The sequence below is a fragment of the Clarias gariepinus genome, chromosome 1 (genome assembly GCF_024256425.1).
Source record: "Clarias gariepinus isolate MV-2021 ecotype Netherlands chromosome 1, CGAR_prim_01v2, whole genome shotgun sequence".
Taxonomy (NCBI): domain Eukaryota; kingdom Metazoa; phylum Chordata; class Actinopteri; order Siluriformes; family Clariidae; genus Clarias; species Clarias gariepinus.
In genome coordinates this window covers 20,520,045-20,536,131 of record NC_071100.1, presented here as the reverse complement: position 1 = coordinate 20,536,131, position 16,087 = coordinate 20,520,045, and the positions used below count along the sequence as shown (strand labels likewise).

Here is a 16,087-nt window from a genome sequence, read left to right as displayed (position 1 = left end):
GTGCATGCATACGCTGATGTAGAACAGTAATTACATTTATCCAGTCAAGTTTGTGCAGTTAACATTACAGAGCATGCATTTACCCCACCATCTCCAAAATGGTATAATTATGGGAAATACACATCCTAATGCCTGTGACAAAAACTGCTTGGCTTGCTATCACAAAAAAGTCATAGTTGAACTTAAGATGAATTTGTAGGAAAATAATTGTACAAAAAGCTACAACTAGGTTGAAAAAAAAGGAATTTATTAAAGAAATGGATAAAAAAAATGCTACCACTTGGTGATAATGTGCACACCGTGAGTAAAAGGAGAAAAGTAGGGGCAGCCATTTAGCTATTAAAGGAGAGCAAGCTGAGGAAACAGCCTCTGGTGTAGTGTGTAGGAAACATTAAAACTGTGATCAGAGGTCAGCGTGAACAGTCTAAAAGCGCTCCATAAAAACGGATAGACCTTTCTTGGTAAAAACATATCTCCTAATATTGTGCCAATAGATTTCATCATATGCTAAAAAATACTCACCTTTCTTACTTTCCTTCTTTTTTCCCTGAACACTAACAGGAAAACAGGTTCTCAGAGGGTTCTTTGGATGGGTTGATGGTTCTGTTTTTTTTTTTTTTTTTTAAGGTTTTGCAAAAGGTCAAACTTACATGTTTAGGGTTCTGTATAAAATGTTTTACCAAGCAGAGCAAACCAAAAAGCAAGTATTTAAGAGGACCCTCAAAAGAGCTTTAGCAGTAGTGACCATTAGATGATTCATTCTCTATTCCGCTTATCCTGAACAGGGTTGCGGCGGGGCTGGAGCCTATGCGACTTCTGGCAGAAGGAGGGGTACACCCTGAACCCTGAGTGCCAATCCATTGCAGGACACGCGGATAAACACACACAATACGGGCAATTTTGGAAACGCCATTTAACCTAATCTGCATATCTGTTGATTGTTGGCAGAAACCCACCAAGCATGGGGAGAACATGCACACATGGACCTGAGGTGGGAATAACACCCTCGATCCCAGAGGGGCGATGCCACTGTGCCACCTCAGTAGTTACCAATAAATGGAGATTAAAATTTTTTTTTTATAGTAGTGCAGCTTTACTTTTTAAACATGATTTATTATGGCTTATTTAAAAGATGTGTTACATTTGTTACAGCTTGCCACAGTCAACCACATGTACTTACAGTATGTTAATGATTTATCCAGAGGTGGTTCACTGAGTATGGGGTTTCCTACTTTCACAGATTTTCATAATCATAAATTATGAGAGATTTTAAAATTACATCACATTCATTTATCTTCTATACCGCTTTATAATGTTTTCAGGGTCATGGGGATTCAGAACCTTAGGCTTAGGGCACAGGTAACCAGTGTCCTGGTTTAGTCCTGTCAGTTGCTCATCCAAAAGGTTTTACACAACCTTTTAAACAAGTTTTCCCACCAAGTCAGCTGTTTGAAATCCTATGACACAGCACAAGTGTGTATGAATGCATGACTGTGGGAAAATCACTGTATGTACCTACAGGTGGTTTATATTTGTGAAGGTCTGTCCACATGAAGGATTTAAAGGTCTTTATAGTTAATCAGGGGAATTACATTATTAAAATACTACACTTATGTACAATTCTACATAATACTTTGCATTATACATTGTAGTGTCTACATTCACATTGGCTACAGTCACATAAGCCACAATTTTGATTTTTTTTGTAGGTCATGACGGTTTACCTTCAAAATTACAGTCTTCTCAAGCCCTTTGGAAACTGCAGCATGCGCACATCCATATATCCTAACTGGCACCATCCGGAATAAAACACATAGTATTTGTGCGACGCTCATTCATTGCAAATATCAGATGTGATTTTAGTATTAATATGCTTGGGATTTTGCTCTGGAGGCAAGCAGTTAGTCAGCTGTATTTGATGAGGTTCAGAAGAAGGAAGAAAGCCAGATGCCCTTCTTTACTTGGCACAAAGGCAAAAAGTCATACGACTTCTGATCTGCCCTTTCTCCTTCAGGTCGCATGACCACATATCGGATATATATATCCAATCTATTACCACTTACAACAGTGACTCAGATTTGTGCGTTCAGACAGCCCCAAAAATATATCTGATCTGTATCACTTTAGGGTAAAAATTAGATTTAAGTCACAGACTGGTAATATAAATGAAGCCTTTGTTGTTATTCTTTCGGCTTTTCCTGTTATCACCTTTATCTTGGCAGTGGACCATATAATCTGTACATTTGATTTGGCACAGGTTTAATACTGGATATCCTTCGAGGTGCAACCCTCCTATTTACAGTCAGTCGTAGGGCTGGCAATAATAATGACCAAATAACGTGAATCAAACACAGGCCTTCCACATGGCAGGTAAGAAGCCTGTTTAATATCACCCAAATAAGGATGGCTTTCCTGTTGAACCAGGTTCCTCTCAAAGTTTCTTCCTATTGTCATCTCAGGGAGTTATCCTGTCCATCGTCTCCGGCCCGGCTTGCTCACCGGGGACAAAGAGATGGTTATAGTTTATAATTGTTTTTGTACATTTCCATATTTTTTTCTTTAATTCTGTATAGCTCCTTTGTAACAATGACCATTGTTGAAGCAATACTCAAATACAATTTAATTGAATTGAAGGAGCCTACCACCAAGATTTTCTGCCTGATGTCATTGTTTTCACAATTATATGGAGATAAATATCCAATCTTTGTAAATCAGACCTGGGCCACTTTCATATGTTGTCCTAAACTGGATGTATAAATGATATGTGGCAATTCAACAATAAAAACAATCAGATGAGAACTCATGTCATTGTTGTCATCTCCCAGGATACATTATTGTAGCATAAATGAATTATGCAAAACTAGAACTTACCCAAACCTTTACACAATAGTGTAATGACCAAAGAAACTGATGTGTGCATGCAAGGATTTTCAGGAGATGGGTGCCTCACTTGCAGATCCAATCTGAGCAAATATATATATGATACTAGTAATTATCTCCATGTAACCTACGCATAACTGTACAACAGAGGATCTTAAATTCAGGAAAAGTTCCTTTTGAAAGCAAAAACCCATAACCATGCGAAGAACCCTTGAGAAACCCATTTTTTTTCTAAGTGTGTGGGACCAGTAACCTTGTACAAAACACAATTATAATTAAAGGCAGAGTCAGAATGGTCAAACGTTCTTATTTTGTGAGGTCCTCCTCAATCCTTAATGTAGGCTGAAAACTCAAAGAAGATTACAACACTTCAAAAAAGTTTAGAAAAACTAGGTTAACGGCAGACACACCCTCAGACAAATGACATCAAGTTCACTAATCTTCAAGTCAGTATTCACCAGACGTTGCATTTATCTCCATCTGGACTCCCGACTCACGTCCCTTTTGTGTGCTCATCAGCAAACTCAACATCTGGTGTATACTTTTAACGGATGTTACTTGAAGACAGTTAACGATACCTGTGAAAGAGCCGTTCTACAGCCTACAGCGAGAGCCTTTTGTTCCAGTTTCACCCAGAAAAGGGAGACCTGACTTACATAATTCATGCCTAATAGATGGGATTAGGTCTTCTGGAACAAAATCTGACACTTAACACACCCTCTAGGGGTGAAGGGTGGCTTTCAACTGTCAATGTGTAATCACAGGGTTTCAACTGAGAGCCCACGAGGAGGAAGTTAAAGTGATTTTCCACCCTAAATCTCAGAAACGGTAACTAAGAGCTCTAGACAAAAATTATAAGCGAAAGGGTTTCATGAATTAAAAAAATAGTTCTTGGTCAAAACCATCAAGGATTATCAGTGGCACAATGTGCTTCCTCTGAGTAACATGAAGCAAGCAGATCTTTTTGAACTAGTGCTCATACAGCAGAAGTTACACTGAAGAGCATGTCCTGATTAACCTAGAAGTCTCTTTATTTCATTCCCTTTAAGGGGGGGTCCAAACTTCTTAGCAAAGTGATTGTGTGTCTCTAGGCTTTTCACTCCAAACAAGCAGAAGCCAAAGTTGATTCCTCTTGTTTATTTACCTCGACTATCAGACGTTGCTTCTGCTGGCTGGAATGAATTCCCACAACCACACTGACTGGTTTGGTGGATCAAACTTGTGATCTCATGATGGAAGGGCAGAATGTTATATCATCGTTGTCTGAAGCTCTAGTTACAGAGTCTGAGGTTGTTGTTTTTAGGGTGAACTATCAGTTTAAGTACCTGACACAGCATGTCTAGCAAAATCTTCAGGGGTGCGTTCAGGCGGTTAGGCAGCAAGTGCGTAACACCGAACAAACTCAAGAGAGCCGGTTTTTGGGAAGGCGACGAGGACGGCGGCAAGCTGTGTGTGTACGGCGAACAAACTCCAGGACGGTTTGGGGGTAGGAAGGGGGCCAGGTGGGAGGAAAAAAGGAAGAGTGTAAAAAGGAAGAGTTGGGGTAGGGGACAAGCGAGATCGGCGATATACTAAGTGGGGCTCCACATCTGCCAAGCCTTGAGATGCTGAACAGACCAACACCCAAGCACTCTTGACTACAGCTTCAACCAGTCACTTCACACTTTCACACACACACATTGACTTATCAGGTATAACTACTAACATTCACTCAAGATTCATGACACTAACACACTCACTCTTTCCTCGCAGCAACATGAATATCGGCCCAACAGAAGCAGCAGAAGCAAATTGTTAGCCCCTGCTGTCACTCAAGCTGCGAAGCAAAACCTGTCAGTGTTTTCTTTTAGGGGAAAAAAAATTATATTGTGCTGTAACTTGGGCCCATGGAGGATTCCCAGTGGCTGTGTTGATGTTGACAGAGGAGCGGAGACTAGAGGGGGAGGTGGGGTAGTGGGGGGAGAAGAGCAGGTGTTCGGTACAGGCGCAGGCGCTATCAGTGGACGAGGAGGAAGGGGGTGGGGCGAAGCACAGTGCTTTTTACCTGCATGGAGACAGAGAGAGCTTCCTGTGCATTGTGCGACGCTAAACGTCCTCACCCCACCAACGGCGTCCACAGTTCCTTTGGGGGACCTAGTTCAGTCGGGACAATGAAGTCAGAAAGATTCGCTCTTGGGTTTTGTAATAATAATAATAATAATATTTTTTTTAAAAGAAAATCAATATATAACATGCACAACATCCAACACGTTACAGAAACCAAAGCGTCAGCTGAACAACTCTCGAGACAGGGTCGGGTACAAGATCTCTGAGAGCCATTGCACAAATTTTAAGTGATACACACAAAGCTTCACCAGTGCTGTTCTCCCAAAAAAAAAAATAGCAACTTAACATTGCCCAGTGTAGCAAACTCGCATTGTGGAGGATTTTAGAGGGTGGCGCTGGGTGTTATTTACTCAAAGGTGCAGCGTGGTGTAGTGCAGCTCCTTCGGGGCTGGTAAAGCTAAGGGGACAGAGCGAGGGTCACCCTCAACTTACCCCATCCACAGAAACTGAGAGGAACAGTGGGGGCAGTCTCTAGTCCTTTCACTTCCTCTCAAGGCTCCCATTCATTTGAGTCTAGTCGTTTCACAGAAGAAAAACAATTATGAAACATTAACAAAAAAATAAAAAAATGTTAAGACAAAACAAAACAAAAATAAACTTCTCTCCCTTTACTTTCATAAGATCAAACATTTTTATTATATACTTGGTTACACTATATATTGTTACTTGTCTTTTTTTCCCAAAGCCCATGCATAGACCCTTAGTATTCCGTAATATTTGTACATAGGAACTACACAAACGAAGACGTCATTTTCTCAGACATTCCTTCTAACGCTCATCTCTTCATTGTGTAGGTTTGTGTAAGGTAGATGGCGATGGTAACCATGGCACACGGTTAAAGACAGATGCAAAGAAAGATGGAAAGAGATGGAGGATGCATGAGGGCCAGTCTAGTGATAGTATACAGCGAATGGGACAGAAGACTGAAAGAAACTGATCTCCCATTTCTGTAAATCCAACACCGACACAGAGCGCTTTCGTTGTGCTGGCTTCTGTCGGGTTTCACATTTTAAGACTACAATCGAAAAAAAATAGCACGCTTTTATACATTTCTCTAATAAGGCATAAGAATAAAAAGTCACTGAGATTTTTTTTTTTTTAAGAATATTTTGGCTATAAACATGTTCATTCTGTAAAAAGCTACTTCTCATTCATGGCTGTAAACAAAGATTATGGACTTTTTTTTTCCTTTTTTTTTTTTTTTTTTAAGATGCTTGAGTCCGGTTTAGTACATTTCATAAAAAACACGATCATCATTAATAGTACTTCCAAAATGCCTCTACAATGCAAAATGGCAGTTAAGTCAATGAATAAAAGTCCAGTCAGCCTCAACTGGCCGAGAGGACCGATCCCAGATTATGGCACATCGACCCATGTTATCTTTCCCAAATTGGCTATTCCCTGTTTCTCAGGTGTAGCTACATTAAAACAAATAAAAGCGAAAAGGATTCACAGTGTCTTTCAGCTTTCAGGATGGGTGACGTGGGATGGGGATTAGTGATACACGTCATCAGATCGTTTTTCTCTCTCTCCCTCTTGTTTTTTTTTTTCTGTTTAACCCCTCTCTCAAGGGTGTGTATGCATTGTGGTAGAAGATCAAGGCAGTTTCCCTAAATGCATGGTGTGTGTGTGTGTGTGTGTGTGTGTGTGCCTGTCATTCCGTCAATGCAACAAATGCAACTGACGTCAACACGCATACTATGTCTCAAAGACACTAAGGACAAACACACACATAAACAATGCCAAACCCTGGTCCTGTACTTCACACACCTCAGGAGTTAAACATACATCAATTACAATGCGCCTTTATACATTTATGTACAGATTCTATTAATATATGTGTAAACTGGTTTATAGTTCCTCTAATAATTTCAAGCAAATCTTAAAAATCTCAAGTACAGCATAATTCATTGGCTAATATATATATATATATATATATATATATATATATATATATATATATATATATATATATAAACACTTACATACATAAAACATCATAATAGTTTAGCCTACACGTTAAAGCTATCTACAGGTTTGAGATGTGAAATGTTACACTGTAGGTTGTGTGTGTGTGTGTGTGAGAATAAAAGTGAGCACTCTTCCCCTTTCCTAACCCACGACTCGCTACACCGGGTGTGTGATCAGGACCAAGGTCAGATATTACAGTCCTTAAAAGCCAAGGCACCCAGACAAAACACACACAAACACACACACTCACAGACGTCTCCCCTGCTAAGAGTGACCGCAGACACTCTCCGTCAAGGCACAACACGCATACACACACAGTCAGAGACATGGCGCAAGGAGAGAAGGGGGGACAGTAGGAGGTAGTGCACACTATCGGAAGGGCGTTTCGGGAGGGTGCAGGGCGAGTTCGGAGCGGCGCAGGAGGGGATCCTTGCGCGACGGCGGAATCGGCGGCGGCTCATACACGCGGGACGTTGCCACGGCGATGGCGGCAGCGGCAGGAACGGGGGCGGCGGGCAGCACTGGCCTGAGCGAGTCGAGCGCGGCAGGAACGGCAGACAACGTGGGGATGGCAGACACCGCTGCAAGTGGGCTCGGGGCTGAATAGTGGACCGTGGGGTACTGGGGGTACTGGGCGAGCTGCTGGTACTGTTGATAGTACTCTGCGTAGTACCTGAAAAAGGACAGAGAAAGGACATACATACACATGGACACACTATACACAAATGGTAAAGACTTTTCATTTTAATTGCAATTTTTCTCTAACTGCTTGATTACCTTACATAGGGAACCCAGTTATGAAGCGTTTTTATATTTATATATATATATATATATATATATATATATATATATATATGCTCTGTCGTGATTCTTTTCAAAGGTAAAGTGCTGGTTTGTTTTTTTATTTATATATATATATATATATATATATATATATATATATATATATATATATATATATATATATATATATATACACACACACAGTGAAACCTCAGATTGCGAGTAACGCGGCTTGCGAGTGTTCCGCAAGACGAGCAAAGATTTTTAATATATATATTTTTTTATACATACGGGAAACAAGTATCATCTATTACGCATGTGCTTCTTGTTTTGACACTGAGCGTCATATGATCACACGGTTTTTCTCTCTCTTGTGCTGCAGAATTGTGGGTAATCGTCTCCCCTGCACTTAGTGCGTGTCTCTTACTGGTATAATCAACATCCGTGCACGTGTGTACTCTTTACTATAACACTGACTACGTGCTTGTGTAAAACATCTTTTATTTTGTATTTGTAAGCGTGTGTGTACAGCGCACATGTACTGTTTCTTATAACACACGTGTGCACGCATGTAAAGTAAAAGAAAGTCTCATTAGACGGTAAAAATCCATTTTCTCCCTCAGCCTCTCGTTATGTGTGCGCGTAATACGCGCGCGTAATTTGACACTGTGCCGTTTCATACTCTCTCGCCTTTAGTGTGTATGTGTGTGTGTGTTTCTGCTCTACACAGAAACACTGCTCTGTCGCGATACTTTTCAAAGGTGGTTTGTTTGTTTTACTTTACAGCAGTGATTCCGTTAGTATGAGCTCACGCAAGTGTCATATATAGACATACTGTATATATATATATATATATATATATATATATATATATATATATATAGTAAATATTTCTCTGTTAGCCATTAGCTAAACCCACCTGGCAACAGCATCCTCCTCTTGGGCGGCAGCTTCTTCCCGTCCTGCAGGAGTAGGCAGTAGCGCGCGGCGCTTTGCCCTCTGGTACATGAAAGGCTTCATAACCGGGTCAGGAAGCAGAGGTGCTGATCTTCTGAGCGGGCTCCTGTCCCTTTCCCCAGATTTTGATGCAGCTTGCTGCTGCTCAGCTAGTACCTGCTGTCCTTGTGCAAAGTACTGAGCTCTTGCTGCTTCAAAGATGGCCGTTGGGTCAGCTGCTCCCAATGTGCTGTAAGCTGGGCTGGCGGTGTAGAGGGCAGAAGCTACGCTATAGGCTGGGTTAACAGCAGCAGCTGCGGCAGCGGCAGGTACTTCCATGCTAGGTGCTGCAGCTAAAAACACAGGGTTCCCAACTGCAGACGTGTAAACCTGCGGTCCATAGGCAGCAGCGGCAGCGGCAGCCGCTGCAACGCTTCCGCTTGTCATCTGGCCATAAAGGGCAGGGTTAAGAGAGCCATAGACCTGTGCGGCAGCTGCAGTGGCCCCAGTGCTAAGAGCTTGATTAGCCATTGTGCCTCCATAGAGCTGGTTAGCAACCGTTCCGTAAACTTGGTTAGCTAGTGCTCCATATACAGCAGGTGCGACAGTGGCTGCTCCTTCTGCTCTCGCTCCGGCAGCAGTCAAGCCAGTCAAAGCAGCATAGGTGGGGTCAAACGTTGTGGTGTTGTAGACCGAGTTGTGGACGCTTTGCTGTACCTGAAGTGGAAGTCCAGCGGCAGCAGCAGCCGCAGCGGCCAACACCGCCGCTTGACTCTGGTACTGCTCCAGAGCAGGTTTCCCACTGGGACACTCACCAGCATAGTGACCCTGTTTGCCGCAGCTAACACACGGGATCTTTCCAGTCGGTGTCTGCTTGCTGGGCTGGACTTTAGACAACTCCACGGAGAGAGGACGTCCCTTGAACGAGGTGCCATGTAAGGCTTCGATGGCTTGTAACGCATCCTCCTTGTTCTCCATGTGCACAAAGGCATAGCCTGTGGAGGAAGAGTGCCAGGCTGTGATTGGGTAAAAAGGGGGTTGATGCGTCAATCCCTAACTTCATATAGTCAAAAATGTCAATCAGTATTCAGATATTTTTGTAAATAGATGAATGCATACTCAATTCAATTAATTTTTTTTTGTATAGCACTTTTAACAATTGACATTGTCACAAAGCAGCTTTACACAATCAAAATAATTATTTAAGTCTGTATAAAATGTAAATGTGAATTAATCAAAATGATAAGATTGTTCATTGGGAGCAATAGTTGCTTTTACATACAAGTTCAAGAAATTTGAACATTACGGGGACAAGAGATCAGTACCAAAATCACACCAAATTCTCAGCGCAAACAGGCTTTCCTTTTAAACTGCTCAAGCATGCCAGATTTGCTTTGCCTTTACATTTTTATCCTCAGCTGGCTACAATAGTATTTCCATTTATAAATTTACAATAGATGTTTCCTCTATATTCAAATAATCAACAATAAAGCATTCTTGACAGCTTTCACAGTTTTTTTTTCTGGTGCCCAGAGCAAGTCAGGGCATGGACTCAGGCATTCAGGAACAAGTAAGAAAATGCTCTTACACCTAGGGTTGCTTTTCTGACAGACTTTAGTCTGTAGATGTATCCTTTTAAATTGATTTTCTGGCGGTCCAATACCGGGACTATCAATACCATTTGTCTACTGTCTAAGTGATTTCCAATAAGTATGCATGACCAACTATGCCAAGTATGTCCTTAAAATGATAGACAGAAGTGTCTTAGAAGCATTTGTAGGTAAATACCCTAAAGTTCTCTTTCTGACCGTCCTGTTATTTAAAGCATTAACATAAGCAGTAACTAAATTACAGAACTATCTACCAAGCTACGAAATGTTCACTGTCCTATTTCTTTATAGAAATTCTTAAATGGCCACATGTGGATTTTATAGGTTGAAAGGAGAACTTTGGGGAGTGAAACTCAATATTCTGTTGTAAACATCTAGACATGTTAGGGAACATGATAAACGTCAAGATATTACATTAACTGGCTTTGCCATGTAAATTCTGGCCCAAGCACTGAAACTTTACCAATTTGTTCGACTAGTTCAAATGTCTCAGCAAAAACAAACACTTTAAAGAAACAGAAAGTGGATGAACAAGTTTAAAGCTAGCATTAAAACTGACCCCGGTCTCCTGGGAAACATTAACAATAAAAGAAAAAGAAAAGCACACATGACCAGCAAGCCCTCTTTTTGGGAAACTAACTATTATAAGGATTAAATATACAGGTGTATATACATACCTACAACGTTTATACCCTACAGTATGTCTACCTTTAAACTGTGGCAGTGTTTTACTTTATGAAGGCAGCACAACAGTATTGACCTTATGAATAGTGGTATTTTGTTGTCTGCAGTTAGCTGCGCTTGACTTTTCTTGTCAAAACTAGAAAAAACCTGAGACACTAGGTATTGTCAGGCGTTGGCATTTCTTTAAAACAAAACTTAACGTTTTACTGCCTACCTTTAATACTAAAGAAGGGAATCACCAGGGACCACCTGATACGATACTATTACGATACCTTGGTGTCAACTGAATTTGTATTGCTATTTTGTAAGTATAATGATATCTAAATTTTATGTATTTATTTACCTAATTTTAGATGTTCTTCCAATTCTAAAAAAAAAAAACTTAATTAATCCACTTCCTTCACACAGGACGCTGAACTGCCTGCCAAAGGGTGAAAAGTTTAGAGCACGCCAACAGTAGGATTATAGAGAAATGGTAACATCTTACCACTGCTTATGCAAACATATAAATTTATTAATGTGCCAGGAGTCACAGCCAAATGAAAGACTTACAATATATAACTGACTCAGTTTTAACCCCATCTTTATTTACTACTATGTGAAGAGTCATAGGTGGGCACTGACGGTCTGTGGACATTTTCCCTTCCCTCAGTTAGGCATTACAGCAGCTTCATGACTTCATATCTCACAATGCATTCTGTGGACATACCCATCTAGAATGGACAAAGTGAAAAAGCAGTGGACTCACTTCCGTTTCAGTAATACCCATGATAACACTCTCACTGATGGCCATGATATTATGTCATTTTCATTTCTTGCTCACCCAAATCATCACTCTTGCTAACTTTATGGCCTGGTTTACACATGACGCATCTGAAGGGACTAACAACAACAATCACTAGATGCCACTTCAACACCAAATCATCCAATCATGGAAATGGTAACTCTGCACTTTATGTTTTACAATCATAATCATAATTGCTTCTGCCATGTATCCTTATGCCATTACCACATTACATTACTAAGCATCTCTACATATTTCTACTTTATATTTTCTCTTGTACATATATTTTTTTTCATTTTATTCTCATTCGTATTTGCACAATTTATTCTTAATGTTATTTCCTTTCATTTTATTTTTGTTCAGATTTGATGTATGGTACTTTACACTTTATTTTCATATTTCCGGTCACTCACGTAAGCCTTCCACTGCATGTCGTACTGTGTATGTTGCATATGTGACAAATGAAAATGTTGACTTAATTTTAAAATTTTTTGACACAACTTTGTGCTGTATCATAAGCTGAAAATGCACACACTGATCTTCTAGTCAAAAATATTGACTTATCTATAGGAACCAAAAAAATACAAGATAGACCTTTAGAAAGGTTTGAAATCTACATGTGAGGTCGGTAAAATTTAAAAACTAAATGTGTTAGGTAAAATGTTTAGTGTTAATACTCACTAATGGTCTATAATACATCTGAAAGACAAGATTAGTTTTTTAAAGTCAGTTCCAGAGAGCATCTCATTTGTAACAGCAATCTTGGGTATGCACAGACAAAAGTAAGGATAATCCAGGTTTAAGTAACTCTACTGTAGCTAAATACAGCTAGACGATTTTGATGTTGAGTCGCTTACTCACAGTTGTGGTCTCATATTAGACTTAATATTGCACTTTGGTTTGAGTCTGGATTCTGTCTGTTTCTGTGGTTGGGGTTTACTGATCAGACCACTGAAAGTTTTGCTTGGTTTTGCTATTTCCATGCCTAATGTAGTGAAAGTTGCCTCACTGAAATAACCACAACAGCTGGCTCTTGCTGTATTTACTCCTACTTCCGCTTCCTGACCTGACTAATATTTGACCCCTATAAAATAAAGTCAATCCATCAACCCTTCTTCCTCTGTGTGGTTTAAGCTACCCCCGGTATAAGTTTCGATTTTCCTTATTAAAACTAGCCACGCATCCAAATCCTGATGAATTTTTTGACCTGCAGCCTCCAGTTTTTTTTTAACACTGTTTCTCTTCTCTACACTTTATCAAATCAAGATGAACAGCTTTTTCTCTCACTGAAAAAAAAAAATCACAATTTCTGATCTTATCTGTAAATTGAACACACCTTGCTGCATGTTTGATCTTGCCCTTGCTCCCCAACTCAACTCAAGTTCTGTCATTACTTTGTCATCTCTGGACTCATCCATCATCTACTTTTCACGCTGTGTATTTCACGTTGCGTCCCAAATGCTTTGAAAACGCACCCATTTTTAAGAGCCTTGATGTTAAGCTTTTTTCCAAAAAAATAAATAAATAAAAAAAACACTGCACACTTCTGTGCTTCCTTTGTTATAGGTACAGAGGATACACTCATTATCTGTCTATCAGATATTGGTTCAAGTCTGAACTGATCTACTCAAACTAATCTTTATTAAAACCAGTTCTCTTACCTTTAACTTTGTCACACTCCAGGACCTTCCCGAAAGTCTGAAAAAGCTCCTTCAGGTCCACTGTGGTACACATGCCACTCAGGTTACCCACAAACACTTTGGTGGAGTGAAGCGGCCGTCCTCGCGACTCTTCCACCACCAGGTTACGACCTTTGAACTCTCGGCCATTGAGCTCCCGAATGGCCCGCTCGGCGGCGCCCTCTCCCTGCAGATGGACGAAGGCGAACTGCCTGAGGACGCTGCAGCTCACCACTTGGCCGTAGGACTCGAAAATGGCGGAGAGTTCCTCCTGCGTGGTGTCCAGGGCCAAGTTCCCCACAAATAACTTCACCGTGTGGCCCTTATCCATCACGCTAGGAAAAGAAGCAGAAAGAGAGCTCTTGGCTTAATGTCTTGGCATTAGCAAAATCTGCATCGTTCAGTCCTAAAATCAAGCGTTCTTGATTTAAATGTTTATTGCTCTGACTGTGGGTGTGCTGTTCATCCCTGACATTTCCTTTATCAGTTCCAGATGCTAAAAAATTTAAGCCAGAAACAGGAACCTCAAGTGTACTTGGTCTTTGGTAGCTTTAATATATTTTAAAAGACCTTTAATACTCAGATCTGGATCATTATGGTTTTATGTTTAAGGGGAAATTTACACTGTTTTTGCACTACTAGACACTGAAATAACATGACTGGATAAAATCTTTCCGGGCCATGAAGAACTGTGAACTGCAGGAAAGACAGAAACCATAGCTGTATCTTATCAACTCAGGTTAAGAAAGAGGGGACTTTATGCTCATCTTGTTTTAAAACAAACACTCAGCAATGTGGAGGATTGTTTCAACGCGCAGTCCCAGTCCTCATTACTCTGTCTGTTGTCGTGTTACTGCAGTGCCAGAAACCTGCTCGGTCACCTGAACCGCTCCTGACTGGAGTTTTAATATTACCTCCAAGCTTTCAGACGACTCAAAACCCAGACCTAACCTCCTAAACCACTCAAGACACCAAACACACTGCGGGGGATTACACAGCATCAGTAAAGTAAAGTAAAGTAATGTAGTTAATGTCAGGCAAAAGAGGAAGATGGGGAGAGAGAGAAGCAAATGGAAAAAGAGAGAGACAGAAAGACAAAGCATGCATCACATGCTTATATATACATGTGATATATACATCACACAAAAGGTGTTCATGCCAAACTGGGACTTTTGATTGGTGCAGAATAACAATATAGTTATGACACGTTACCTCCCTTTATTTCTCTATTCAATCCGCTGCTACACTAATGCACTTATTCCAGCATTCCACTCCACTCTCTTTCCAGTTTTTCTCTCACTACACCGAAGCCATAATCAGACCACCTGTCTGATTCACGGCTGAAACCCTGGCCTCCCAGGAACTCTTTTAACGGCCCAAGCATGTGGATATGGCTCGGAGCAAGGTCAGGACTGTATGACTGTATGCCACCTCAGCCGGGATTGTAATTCAAGAACGTACGGCATTCTGTAAAACGCTCGCACTATTCAAATGTTTAACTGCCCCTAAGAGTCTCATCATCGTAGTGTTTTAGAAAGTGGTTAGAAAGATAGATAATTACTTTAATGATCCTGACGAAAAAGACAGCTTTAAAATGACCGTTGTTTTCACCCCTTTGTTCATAAGAAATTTAATCACAAATACCAGTTTGATTCAAACAGAGACAGGTGGAAAAAGAGATAGAAACACACACAGAATAATTAAATGAGAGACAAGACTTAAAATTATATATATATATATATATATATATATATATATATATAGAGAGAGAGAGAGAGAGAGAGAGATTGATAGAGAGAGAGAGATAGAGAGAGATAGATTGATAGAGAGATTGATAGAGAGATTGATATAGAGAGAGAGATTGATAAAGAGAGAGAGAGAGAGATTGATAGAGAGATAGAGAGATTGATAGAGAGAGAGAGATTGATAAAGAGAGAGAGAGAGATTAATAGAGAGATAGAGAGAGAGAGAGAGCTGCAATCTGATGACGCAGCACTACGGAGTAAACAAGCTGCACTTCCTCTATTCAGAGAGAAAAAGAAGTAAACCACGAGAGAAGGAGAAACTCAGTCCTAACACTTTACTCTCTTTACTCTTTCTCTCATTTAATGAATAAAAGCACCGCGTTACTGAAGAGAGAGAGGGAGGTAGAGAGAGAGGGGGGGGGGGGTCGCGGTTACTGAGCGCCATAAACACTAAGCTTAGCATAGCGCGCGCACACACGCGCACACAACAGCAACAAGAGAGTAGAGACACAGCCCGCGCGCGTGTGTGTGTGTGTGTGTGTGTGTACTGTTCTCTAACACTGCCATATACACACACTAAACACCGGCACAGACACTATACACTCAACACTGTCCCGAGTCCCTGTCTGTCTGTCTGTGTGTGTGTGTGTGTGTGAGAGAGAGAGAGATTTCTCCTCCTCGCGCCGCTCCATACCGCAGGACATTTAACCAGATTTAATCCTCTATTACATCACACACTTCCCCCGAAATCATACACACATCATATCACAGCAGCACTGCACACACTTACACTGTACACACACACCGTCCTGTTACAAATTACAAACACAAGCGTGGAAAGAGAGAAATCTTCCATCTTACCCAGGCGGTGCAGAATTTCAAAATGGTCGGTCTACTTCCGCTCCTCAT

The 16,087-nt window shown here is 40.7% G+C and overlaps 1 protein-coding gene across 3 annotated transcripts; it reads right to left on the bottom strand.

Annotated features, from left to right (window-relative positions):
* Nucleotides 1–1,880: 1,880 nt before the first annotated feature.
* On the bottom strand, nt 1,881–16,086 carry rbm14b (RNA binding motif protein 14b). 3 transcript variants are annotated; one of them, XR_008357806.1, is made up of 5 exons: nt 16,040–16,086; nt 13,416–13,768; nt 8,660–9,692; nt 5,419–7,630; nt 1,881–5,013 (listed from the first exon to the last, which is right to left on the bottom strand). XR_008357806.1 is itself a non-coding variant. In XM_053492516.1 (4 exons), exons 2-4 carry the CDS (start codon nt 13,762–13,764, stop codon nt 7,327–7,329), a joined length of 1,686 nt encoding a protein of 561 aa, XP_053348491.1. In that variant the 5' UTR covers nt 13,765–13,768; nt 16,040–16,086; the 3' UTR covers nt 1,881–7,326. The 3 variants fall into 3 exon arrangements, 2 of the variants coding, with proteins under 2 accessions (XP_053348491.1, XP_053348503.1); XM_053492516.1 differs by having other exon boundaries at nt 1,881–7,630; XM_053492528.1 differs by having other exon boundaries at nt 1,881–7,630; nt 8,660–9,671.
* Between the last annotated feature and the right edge of the window lies 1 nt (nt 16,087).

Bases quoted from the DNA above. Each gene is read 5' to 3' on its own strand.
- rbm14b (XM_053492516.1), bottom strand. From the start codon at position 13,764: ATGGATAAGGGCCACACGGTGAAGTTATTTGTGGGGAACTTGGCCCTG. The intron at 9,693-13,415 runs GTAAGAGAACTG...ACCCAATCACAG, and splicing joins GGAGTGTGACAAAGTTAAAG to CCTGGCACTCTTCCTCCACA. The intron at 7,631-8,659 runs GTGGGTTTAGCT...GTCCTTTTTCAG, and splicing joins GAGGAGGATGCTGTTGCCAG to GTACTACGCAGAGTACTATC.